The sequence below is a fragment of the Bubalus bubalis genome, chromosome 14 (genome assembly GCF_019923935.1).
Source record: "Bubalus bubalis isolate 160015118507 breed Murrah chromosome 14, NDDB_SH_1, whole genome shotgun sequence".
In the NCBI taxonomy this organism is placed as follows: domain Eukaryota; kingdom Metazoa; phylum Chordata; class Mammalia; order Artiodactyla; family Bovidae; genus Bubalus; species Bubalus bubalis.
In genome coordinates this window covers 9,215,721-9,227,614 of record NC_059170.1, presented here as the reverse complement: position 1 = coordinate 9,227,614, position 11,894 = coordinate 9,215,721, and the positions used below count along the sequence as shown (strand labels likewise).

Sequence of the window (11,894 nt, the reverse complement as noted above, 5' to 3'; positions counted from 1 at the left end):
CAGACTCTGCTTTTCTGGGGAGAAGAGACTAAGAGGATTGGGACATGTCTCCACAGTATGACCACCCCCTGCCCCTCACTTTGTTTCACCAGCAGGACAGCTTGCCTGCCTGAGTGCACCGTGGGGGACTTTGGAAGATCACCTGCAACTTCCCCCCAACTCTGGTCTCCCCACCAGTGGCTTTGGGATCAGAGGATTTCATTTTGAATCCCAGCTCTGCCTTTGCGTAACTTTGTGACCTGGGGCCAGAAATTTCTTTTGTCTTCACGTGTTACGCGTGAATCTGCGGCTCATATCACAGGGTTGCTGTGAGAGCAATGGAAGCCAGAGACATGTATTCCTTCCCTGTAAAGTCAAAGTCTTTTGTAATAATAATAATAATTAGTGCCAGGCTGGGCTCACTGCTATTGTACAGCAGAAACCAACCATAAAATCTAAGGCAATGATTAAATAAATTAAAAAATATAAAGTTACTATGAAAAAAAAAGCATGGTAAGACTCCATTTAAAAAAATGAGTAATTGTGACAGTTAACACTTAACTCCTTTGATCAGAGGGTCAGATAAAGGTAAGGAGGGTGGGAAAAGGGCTTGACCTGGGTGAGATCTCTCACTGAAGCAAGAGGGCTTTCGGTTACCTCTGAGGAAGAAGGAGATCTATTTGAAAGAGAGACTCTGACTCCATTCTGGCACTGGGGGAACTTCCTGACCATAAATTTCTAGAAGATGACACTACAACAATCAATGCTATTTTTTCCTTTCTTTAGGACAGTCGACAGAGAATTTAAAGAGCAGTCAGGAGCAGAGGAAACTAAAACTCTATGTGCTTCTAGACACTTTGCTTTAGTCCCTGGTGTTCAAGGAACTTTAGCAGCGTAATCAACATGGTTCTCAAAAATCACCACAATATTGTAAAGTAATTAGACTCCAATTAAAATAAATAAATTATTTTTTTAAAGTACCCAAACCTGGAGATTGCTTAAAACAGACACCAGCATCCTCGTTCACAAACAATCTGTGATTCAGAGTTGTGAAGTAACTTGCCCAAGATCACAGAGCAACATAGTGAGTTACTAAGCCAGTCTTTTCTCCTTAATACCAAATCATTTTTTATTAACTGTTATAAATTAATAATTAGGAGAAGACAATGGCACCCCACTCCAGCACTCTTGCCTGGCAAATCCCATGGTCAGAGGAGCCTGGTAGGCTGCAGTCAATGGGGTCGTGAACAGTCGGACACGACTGAGCGACTTCACTTTCACTTTCCCCTTTCATGCATTGGAGAAGGAAATGGCAACCCACTCCAGTGTTCTTGCCTGGAGAATCCCAGGGATGGGGGAGCCTGGTGGGCTGCCGTCTATGGGGTTGTTTAGAGTCGGACACAACAGAAGTGACTTAGCAGCAGCAGCAGCATAAATTAATAATTATTCACAATAACTAAGCAACAGATTTTTACAGTATTACTCTTATCAGATCTGACATTCATTAAAAGGTTACAGTTGTCAATACCTATACAAAGCATTTAACAGAGATAATATCTTTTCAATCCTCACCACAATTTTATGAGATTGATAGAGATAGAGAAAAACAACCTCTGAGTTTTAAGACCTGACCTGGCACCCCAGTGGGCCTTATGCTCTCCTGTTGAACATATACATTTCATAAAACTTCAACATCAGATAAGGTCTTTCTGTGTCCATGATGCGTGCTAAGTTGCTTCAGTCATGTCCAATTCTTTGTGACCCCAGACTCCTCTGTCCATGGGGATTCTCCAGGCAAGAATACTGGAGTGAGGGGCCATGCCCTCCTCCAGGGAATCTTCCCGACCCAGGGATGGAACCTACATCTCTTATGTCTCCTGCATTGGCAGATGGGTTCTTTACCACCAGTGCCAGATGGATTAAGACCAAAATAAGCCACTCAGTAATCATGTTTGAGCACAGACAACAGTAGCTAAACTACACAGAGCACCAGTATGACTGAGCACCTTCCTATCTTGAATGACAGCTACTTCCTATTTTAAATGACAGCTACTTAGACCCAGTGAGCTCTAACCTCTATCTAGTCTTCCTTTCTGAGAGTTAAGATATCCAGTCAGAGAATAGTCCCACTTCCCACCAACATCCAGAGCAAAGCCAGCTTCCTGAAACCCTCCCCAAAATAACCTAACACAAGCCACATCTTGTCAGTTCTTCCTAAAATCCTCCTAAAGAGAAGCCATATGGTTTCCCAGGGTGTGTAATGAGTACTATTCGTTCAACTAGCACAGGAGCATTTTGGGTGATCTGTGGTTGGAGACACTGACAGGTATAAGCATTCTCCTCATTTATTATGTAAAGAGAGTGAAACTCAGAAACATCGAGAAGTCTCCCCGAGACTTCAAAGTAGTGAGGACAGAACCAGCTCTGTAAAGGTCTCTTCTTTCTTTTTAAAAAACAAAACAAAACTGCTGTTTGAAGTCTCTAGGCCTCGATTGTCTCATCTGTAATGGGAATTTAGGTCGTGTTGTATAAATGTTGCTCAAGCTCACATCATCCCCAAGGCAGTAACATGAAAACACTATTAAACTGGCCCCATTTGGGCAAGCTGGGACGTCCTTTAAATGGATACCCAGAGTGAGTGAAGTCACTCAGTCATGTCTGACTCTTTGCAACCCCATGGACTGTAGCCTACCACGCTCCTCCATTCATGGGATTTTCCAAGCAAGAATACTGGCGTGGATTGCCATTTCCTTCTCCAGGAAATCTTCCCGACCGGGGGATTGAACCCAGGTCTCCTGCATTGTAGGCAGATGCTTTACCGTCTGAGCCACCAGGGAAGTATAGGACTGCAGTATAGGAGGTAATATGTCCACCTCAGGCAAGGGGACCCCAACATTTCGTGGCATGGGACACCCTGGATCTGTGGCTGTGCCAGAGACTCCTCTGCTGGACGGTACCGTCACGCCGTCCAGCAGTATGGACGCTGAAACTGTATCAAACGGCAGCAAGGGACGGGCCTGCCCCCACGATGTCTTGGAGACCATCTTTGTCCAGAAAGTGGGGGCTTTTGTCAACAAGCCCATCAACCAGTCAACCCTGACCAGTTTGAACATACCCTTTGCCATGTTTGCTCCCAAGAACCTGGAGCTGGAGGATGCGGATCCCATGGGGAATCCGCCAGATTCCCCAGAGACTACATCTCCTCTCCAGGGCGGCTTGCACTCTGATGGCTCCAGCGGGGGCAGCAGCGGCCATACCCAGGACGACTTCGTCATGATCGACTTTAAACCAGCTTTTTCTAAAGATGACATCCTTCCTTTGGGACCTTCTATCGTGAATTTCAGAACCAGCCTCAGCTGAGCAGCCTCTCCCTTGACATCGGGGCCCAATCCATGGCCGATGACTTGGTACAGAAACCCCTTGGCCACCGCCTCACCCTCTGGCCTCCTGTCCTCCTTCCGTGGCCATTCCTGTTCCGCAGGCCTGGAGAGTTCTTCCCGCTGCTCCCCCACGCCCACACCTCCCATCTTGGTGGTCAGTCACAGGACAAGATGGTTGAACCGTTACCTTCCTGCGATCGCACTCGAGATTTGCATTGCGCTCCGCAGTCACTATCTTGAATTTGCTTGCACTTATTTACTCCTTTTCTCTGCATTCTCATCCCAGCAGTTCTCACACTCTCCTGTTGTTTGCCTGATGTCCTCTACTTGCTGATGCCACTCAGCCAGGCTGCCTAAGCAGCTCTTGCCACCAGCTGTCCAGCTTGCCAGGTGGGTGCCAGGGACACAGGGCGGAAGCAGCAGGAGGACTAAGTGGTGGTGTTCTTGCCCTTTGCTCACTCATCCCCGTGCTCCCGAGTTCAGCCAGGTGTCCTGATACTCACTGTAAATGGTACCCAGTGGAGTCTTAAAAAGTTGTCCCATAATCCCTGGCAACCAGGGGGCCTTATAATCACCTAGAAGGGTGATGCATCCTTGGAAATACTTCCCTGAGCCATGGACCCATGCTCACCATCTACTCCTACCCATTCCTCTCTGTCATTTTCATTCATTCGTTCATATTCCCACAGTATCTGATTTCCTTGTGTGTACTAAGTAACTCAGTCATGTCTGACTCTTTTTGTGACCCCATGTACTGTAGTCTGCCAGGCTCCTCTGTCTATGGGATTCTCCAGGCAAGAACATTGGAGTGGGTTGCCTCACTCTTGCCCAAATGGGGGAAGCAATTCAGAGGGCGAATTGGGACCTCTGATCCTACTGACTAGCCTTCCCTTATTTCACTAACCTCTCTTCTACTCAGTAATGGGGCATCCTGAGGGCCCCATGGGACATCCTGTAAGCCTCTGCATAAATTGTCAGAAGTGGGGAAGAGGGACTCCCCAAACTTTGAGGACTAATATTCTGAAGCTGATAGAGGGGACTCAGCAATATTGCACAAAAATCTAAAAGATAATTTTTTTTTTTTTGCCACACCACATGGCATGTGGGATCTTAGTTCCCCAACCAAGGGCTGAACCTATGACCCCTGCAGTGGAAGCATGGAGTCCTAACCCCTGGACCGCCAGGGAAGTCCCCCTAAAAGACCATTGTGGGAGAGAGGGAAATTACCTTGATTGCCATCTCCAAGTCTCTGTTAGGGCTGTTTTAGGACAAACACAGTAGAATGGGTCAATTGGTTTCCTGAAATTAAAGTCAGGACAGAAATGACAAGGTTGGGTCAGAGGGAAGGGAGGGGTTTTTACTGGTTGAATGGGACAAAGGATTGTTCTCATGATGAATGCTGTCACCTGGCACCTGCTGCCCACATGATAGTGAACTCACTATAAGAGGAGGTATCAAAACTGAGGCTGCCTGAGAGTTACCTCCAATGAATGCTAGCTTTTAATTATTCAGAAGCCTTCCTCAGATCTTCTTCCAGCACCAAGTCCCTCGTTATACCAACATCTCCACACATACGTTACTGAACTCTGATGGATCTGTTTCTCAGGGAGGCTAAAGGCAGGTGCTAAAGGCAAGCTAAAGGCAGCCTCACTCCTCTCAGGAGTTGGAATTGGAGGGGGGAGCAGGAAGTTCAAGCTGTGGGGCCAGGGCTCTTGTGTAAACAAGGAGGTTCCCCCACACCCTGTGATGTTTCCGCCATGTAGTTTCTCCAAGGATGCCTGAGGCCTTGGGAAGATAGATACCTCATCAGGGGCAGCTTCTGGGTCAAGAGGCCTCCAGCCTGGACCAGATGGAGGATAGCCAGAAGACAGGAGGACACTGGAAGAGATAACGAGAGGCAGACAGATAGATGAGAGATGAGCAAGGAGGAAAGAAGATTTTCTGTTGTTAGGGTGGGAGGTAGGCTTTCTGTTGCTCCCTGGTCTCAGATGGACCGACTGAAGCAGGGAGAGGGGCAGAGTCAGAAGGCCTTCTAAACTAGAATCCTCATTGTACCATCTGTTGTTCATGTGTCCTGAGCAAGTGACTTCACCTCCTGAGGCTCGGCTTTCTCCTTGACAAAATAGGATGAGAATCTCAGATGTTGTAGGATTGACATGAGGCTAAATGAAATCATGCATGTGGAATGTCTCAGGAGAGGGCAGACACTCCACTCACAGTGGCTTGTTTGGTGAGTTGCTGGCTATTGATGCCCTTCTGTCCTGGGGCAGCTCAGTATTGAGAGCTCCTGCCCTTCTCCAGGGAAAGGGTGTCTGTGCAGGAAGGCAGCCCTCGTGTCCTCTCAGCTCATCACCCAGCTGTGTGCCTGCTTGACATTTGGCTGGACTTGCTCCTGGGGCTTCTGGACGCTGAGCCCAGCTCCCTTCTCCTTGACCCTGGAGCTGAGCACAGAGTGTGTGTGTGTTTGTGTGAGTGAGTGTGTGTGTGTGAGTGGGAAGATGCTTGTCTGTGTCTGGGTAGGTCACTGTGTAATGGTGGCTTGGTGCACCATGGCCCTAACTGGGAGTGACTAGATGAGAATGAGTGAAGACATTGTGGGTCTCACCCCTCACATGTGCCCTGAATTTTACATCTTACAAAGCAACAGAGCGCATGGTGCACAGACTTGAAGTCAGATTCCTGGGATCAAATCCTGTCTCTACCATGTATGATTTTAAGCAAATTTCTTAACTGCTTGTTGCCTTCAATTTCTTCATCTGCAACATGAAGCAATAGTAACAGCTCTTCACCCCCTGTTTTAAGACTACCGTGAGGATTAGGTAAGTGAATATGCAGCAAGGGCTTAAGGATAATGCCTGTATCTAGAAGGAGCTAGGTGTTAACTGTCACAATTACTTATTATTATTATTGCTATTACTACACAGGGCTTTGACTTCTCAGGGAGAAGGAATATATATGTCTGTTGCCTCCATGGCTTCCACAGCAACCCTGTGATGTGGTCAGCGCTGATCTCACCTGACGCGTAAAGACACGGGGCTCTGGGGGATTTACATCCTCAAGTACAAAGTTAGAAAAGCAGAGCCGGGATTCAAACTGAGGTGCTCTGGTCCCAAAACCCCTGGGGAGAGAGCAGGAGGAAGGGGGTGGTTACAGGTGATCTTCCAAGGTCCCCTGAGGTCCACTCTGGCAGACAGCCCTCCTGTGTGTGAAGCCAGGTGAGGGCCAGCAGGTGGCCAGGCTGTGGAGACATGTTCAGCTCCCTTCTTCCCCTTTGCCCCCTCCCCTTACTCCCTTTCCTTCCCAGACAACAGGCTTTGTGCCACAGATACGGAAGCTCTTCCTCTAGCTCAGCCTCTGCCTGGAAGAGTGCCAGGTAAGCAGTATACATCCAGGCAGCTGAGATGCTGCCTCAATAGTCGCAGAAAGGTGTCTCTGTAGTCTGAGTCAAGTGATGGTGGGGGCACCGATGCCCAGAGGTGATGAATCTGCAGGAGACTGAAAAGGAGGACTTCAACTAGCATACTGCTGTTCACTTATCCATCTTTTAATTCGCTCTCATCCACTCACAGACCATCCATCACAGGCCATGCCTTGCCCTAGGTGCTGGGATGCTCCCTGAGTGACCATATTGGACAAGATTCCACCTGTGGAATCACAATCTGTGTTTCCACCAGATCCACAGTCAGAGTCAAGTCTGAGAAACGCTGTTACTGGGCCTATGGCTCTAGCAGTGGAAACAGGAAGTCTGGTTCTGTAAGGACATTACAGACTGTTCGAGACTGACCCCAGATCTTCCCTTTCCTCACTCCCCTCCTTATCTCCTGCTCCCACCCTTCAACTGGGGTATGAAAAGCACAGTCAACCCCCAGCCTTCCCCAGGAGCCCTCCTGCAAGGCCACGAAGATGAGCCGGCTCTGCCTCTCTGTAGCCCTTCTGGTCCTCCTGGGCACCCTGGCGGCCAGCACTCCAGGGTGTGACACCAGCAACCAGGCCAAAAGTAAGTCTTGGCTCATCTCTCCTCTAAAAGTTGGGGTGGGGAGGAAGGGAGCCCATAGAAGGCACAGGAGAGTAGGGGGAGGGGTAAGTGTTGTCAACCCTCTCTGGATTTCTTCTTATAAATTGGGCAGTTTTCACTCTAGGGACATTTTTTCACTCTCAATAGATATCATTGCGTGTTAAGTTTTGGGGGAAAAAAGCATTCCACCTGACTCTACCAGATCAGGGACCTCATCTCTGAGACTCTCTATTCCTGGTCGCTGCCTTGCCCCTGCACCTCACATAGCATCATACAAAATCCGTACTTGATCCTTGTCTCGATTCATGCCCCAGGCCTCCTGAAACGTTAGGAATTCACTGTATTTTTGTAAGTCATGAGATGAGTGAAGAATGGGACCTTAGATAGTGTCTGGACGGGACTGGATTCTAGAACATGCTGTCAGGTGATTAAAGGGTTAGAACTATCAACCCTGTCCCTCTGGGGAGAGGAGAAGTACTGTGTTCAGTCAACAATGGCCCTGATTCTATCAAATTACCTACCTCCAATCCTTAATCAAAACTCATACACACTGGGTTCAGAGAGCCTCAGGGGAGGGTTAGGGACTGTGAGGGGGGAAAGTGCTAAGAGGGTCTGGAGGATCAGCACCCCCAAATCTCCATTTGACCGATATTTCTTCTCCATTTGTCTGTCCCTGGAGTTTTATGCTTTATAACAACTGAAGACAGTAAGTAAAGGGTTTTTTAGAGTTCCATGAATGACTCTAATAAGTTATTGAACATGAGAGGTGGGTCGTGGAACCTCTGAATTTAGAGCTAGTTGATCACACATGTAAGTGACCGCAGAAATTGTTATCAACACTTGAAGTGTGGGTGAAACCTTTTCAATGACTGTGCACTTGGCATGAGGATGAAATGGGAGATTTATTCCCTTGATAAATATTCATCAAATACTTATGCTTTTTGTCCCTAAAAAGTGTATTTCTTGATATAGGAAAACAGCTGTAAACAAAAGATAGTAAAAAATAATATGCCTTCTAAGAGGGATACAGACAATAAAGACGGGGGGAAATCCTATGCCAGATCATGATGAGTGTTGTGAGAAAGGAGAGTTATAGGGATTCAGGAGGCTGTAGAGGATCAGGGAAACCCTCTGTGATGAGGAGACATTAAGCAGAAGCTGCCAAAATGGAGCCTGGTGTGTTTGAGCAGCAGCCAAGACCAGGGTGGCTGAAGCTGAGTGGGTGAGGGGAGGGGAGTGGAAGGGGATGAAGCAGAGAGGCCATGGGGGCAGGTCATGAGGAACCTTCTAGGACTTTATAAGGATAAAAATTTGACTCTGAGAGAGCTGGGAAACCACTGAGGGACTGGTCATGGGAGCAACAAGACACAACTGGAGTTTTAACAGGGTCTTTGTGGCTGCAGTGTGGAGCGTGGCCTCTAGGGGGTGAAAAGCAGGGACGGGGGCCCCTGGGCAGGCAGCTGCAGGGGTCCAGTGAGCCATGATGAATATACCTGTGTTGTTCCCTGGGTTGATTCCAGTTCTCTTGAATAACCTGAAGATATCCTGCTATGTTAAGATATCTAGGGAGGCTTCATCACAAATCATGATTCATTAAATCTTTAGTCATTTGTGATTGATTCAACCTCCAATCCCTCTCCCCTTCCTGAGATGTGGATACAATGAAAGAGGGGAAGGTAGGAATGAAAATTCCCACACCCAACTCAGGCAGTTGTTTCCCCTGACAACTTATCCCCATTCTTGGCTTTGGTTGAGGCTTTACAAAACTCATCTCCCTCACATGATAAAGGACTCCCCTTTGCTCTCATCTCTTAGGAAATTCCAATGTTTTAGGAGCTCTGTGCCAGGAATGGGATGCAGAACAAGTTAATACTTCTTTTATATGTCACAGTATCAATATTTTCTCAATATTCTATTATTCCAGTCTCCATGAGGTAACCAAAGTAAACACCGGTGTGTTTTTCTACCACGCCTTTCTCCATTTACGGCATGATTTCCTCACACTTTGTAATAGTGACGGGTCACGCAGCCCTACTCAACCATTGGCTGGCATCCAGGTGGGCACCTTCATCAAGGGGTAACTGTAAATGAGCAACCCTTGGTGGTCCAGTTTAGCCATTGCCACTGGCGTTGCCACAGTGGGCTCTTCGCCCTCCCCTTCTTTTGTATAAAAGGAACAGGAATTTATACTGTGGGGAAGATGGTTTTCTTGAGACAGTAGCATGCTATCATATCCGTGGGCCCAATTTCTGATTAAAAATGTTATTCCTAGTTCCAGCAACTCTTCTCCGGATTATTGGCTGGCCCTGAGGTGAGCAGAATGAGACTCGGCTCAATAATGCTTTCTTTTTTAACAGTGGAAGTTTCAACCACACACATATGTAGAAAACATAGTATTATAAAAGCCATGGATCCATTGTCCAGCTCCAGTAATTTCTATACATGGAGAGTATTTTTATATGTGTCCCTCTTTAGTGTTACTTTTGAAACTAATCAGTAGCATCATGCTAATTAATCCATAAACATTCATCAATGGCATGTAATTATTTATAATATTGCCCTGTCATTGTCACACCTAACAACATTAATAATAATGGCCTGGAAAGCAGGGGATCAAAAGGCCTTTTCACGTTTCACACTTGTGCCTGCCCCCCATCACTCTCTATCACAAACTGGTGGTTTTAGTTGTTCATCTTGTAGACTGAGCTATGATGACCTTCCCTCTTTAACTGAGATCCTCCCATCCCTGCAGCCCAGCAGCCTGACTTCTGCCTAGAGCCTCCATATACGGGTCCCTGCAAGGCCAAAATGATCAGATACTTCTACAACATGAAGTCTGGGTTCTGCGAGACCTTTGTATATGGCGGCTGCAAAGCTAAGAGCAACAATTTCAGGAGCGCGGAGGACTGCATGAGGACCTGTGGTGGTGCTATTGGGCCCCGGGGTAAGACAGGGGGCAGGGCAGAGGGAGAGGGGAAGGGCTCGGGAAAGTGGTGGCGCTCAGAAGGCCACACACCTTTCCAAAAAAGTGATTTTTTTCCTCGCTGCCTCCCAAGAGAAGTGGCAGCAGTATCCGTGGATTGAGCGTGTCCTCCATGGACCAGCTTGGTGAAAGGTCACCCCCTAGAAGCCCCATCATCATAATCTGAGCCTACTCACATGCTCCCATTTTTCAGATAGGAACACTGAGTCAGTCACTCTGCAGAGCAAGTCTGGAGTGCTCCCCAGTGCTCCACCTCAGCCTGGAAAACTCCCTTGCTTATTGATGGTTACCCTGGTCCTGGGAGGACTGTGGTTACACATTTCAGGGATGGTCTAGGACCTGTCAGGGTGGACAGGGTCCAGGTCTGGGCCTTCAGGGATGTCAATCAGCAAGTTCCTTTCTTTTTACAGAGAACCTGTGAACTGTGCTCCCCTGAGATGCTGAAGTATGAGGAGGACCCACCCAAGGCTGGCCTCTAGCTGCTTCTGAAAAATTTCAGCCTCCTTTTCTTTCTTCTCAACCCTCCCCTCCTCAGCAGAAATCTGTCTCTTTCCTTCCTCCACAGGTCCACTTACTTTAGCCCTATCTCATCCAGTTTGTTCTAAGCACCCTGAAAGCAAATCTTCCCTTTATCCCTCACACTTCCCACAATTTCTGGCACAAAGAAGACCGTCCAGAAATATTGCAGGAAGGAAGGAAGGAATGCAGGAGCAAAATTCCCCATGACTGGAGCATCTGTAGAGTCTGAGATTTAAATCTGGATTCTTGTCCTAATCTTCCTCCTCACGGCATGCTTACCTTCATCCTCCACCCCACCATCACTGCTCTCCCTCTACTGGCGAAAGTAGAATTTCCATCATTGAATTTTCAGCTCAGTGGTGGGAGAGGTCTTTTCATGAACGAAGCCTCCTCCTCACATTGATTTGAAGGTCTGTGGCTTCAAAGAGTCTGGCCTTATCTTTAAATAAATTCATATTTTAATTAAACTAACTGGAGTGGATTGTGTTGTTTGCAACTAAGAACTTTAACCCATAGGAAATGATGGTCTTTCTCATTTTATGCAGATGGGTGGGCAGCTCCCCATCACCTCTCCTCAGACTCAGCCCTACCAAGTAGAAGGAGCCAACCCCTTACACTGACATCTACCTCTTATGGCCGTGCCAGTGTACATGAAAAACTGGATGAGCGACACCTCAACAAGAAAACTTTTGTCCTTCACTTCTTGGGCCAGGTCAAACTTCAGGGCATGTTATTTTCCTGAATTCTCAGAAGGAGAAAAGAAGGAGCATGAGGCTCAGTTGTCAACTTGTCCTTAGAACCCCCTTCCCTGTCATTGTTTTGGGATAGGGGACTTCCAAGTCTAGCTAAAGAGGACCAAGCTCACATTTAGTGAGCACTGGCCATTTGCCAGGCTCTGTGCTTGTCATTTCCCCAGATTATCACTCCTTCTCCTTCCTTTCCCCTTTGGTAACCATAAGTTTGTTATCTGTGTCTGTGAATCCAGTCTTATTTTCATACCACATTTCTTAAGCCAGTC

General features: G+C 47.4%; 1 protein-coding gene and 1 pseudogene across 1 annotated transcript; both read left to right on the top strand.

The window, feature by feature from the left end:
• The first annotated feature begins 2,883 nt into the window (after window positions 1–2,883).
• LOC112578906 lies at window positions 2,884–3,599 on the top strand (annotated as a pseudogene).
• Window positions 3,600–7,056: 3,457 nt separating this feature from the next.
• On the top strand, window positions 7,057–11,343 carry LOC102392354 (spleen trypsin inhibitor I). The gene is made up of 3 exons (XM_025263375.3): window positions 7,057–7,356; window positions 10,127–10,318; window positions 10,768–11,343. Exons 1-3 carry the CDS (start codon window positions 7,263–7,265, stop codon window positions 10,776–10,778), a joined length of 297 nt encoding a protein of 98 aa, XP_025119160.3. The 5' UTR covers window positions 7,057–7,262; the 3' UTR covers window positions 10,779–11,343.
• The last annotated feature ends 551 nt before the right edge of the window (window positions 11,344–11,894 follow it).

What these genes read in the sequence shown, in the direction of transcription:
- LOC102392354 (XM_025263375.3), top strand. Translation starts at nt 7,263, where the DNA reads ATGAGCCGGCTCTGCCTCTCTGTAGCCCTTCTGGTCCTCCTGGGCACC. An exon ending in CACCAGCAACCAGGCCAAAA is followed by an intron (nt 7,357 to 10,126) that starts GTAAGTCTTGGC and finishes CCATCCCTGCAG; the next exon opens with CCCAGCAGCCTGACTTCTGC.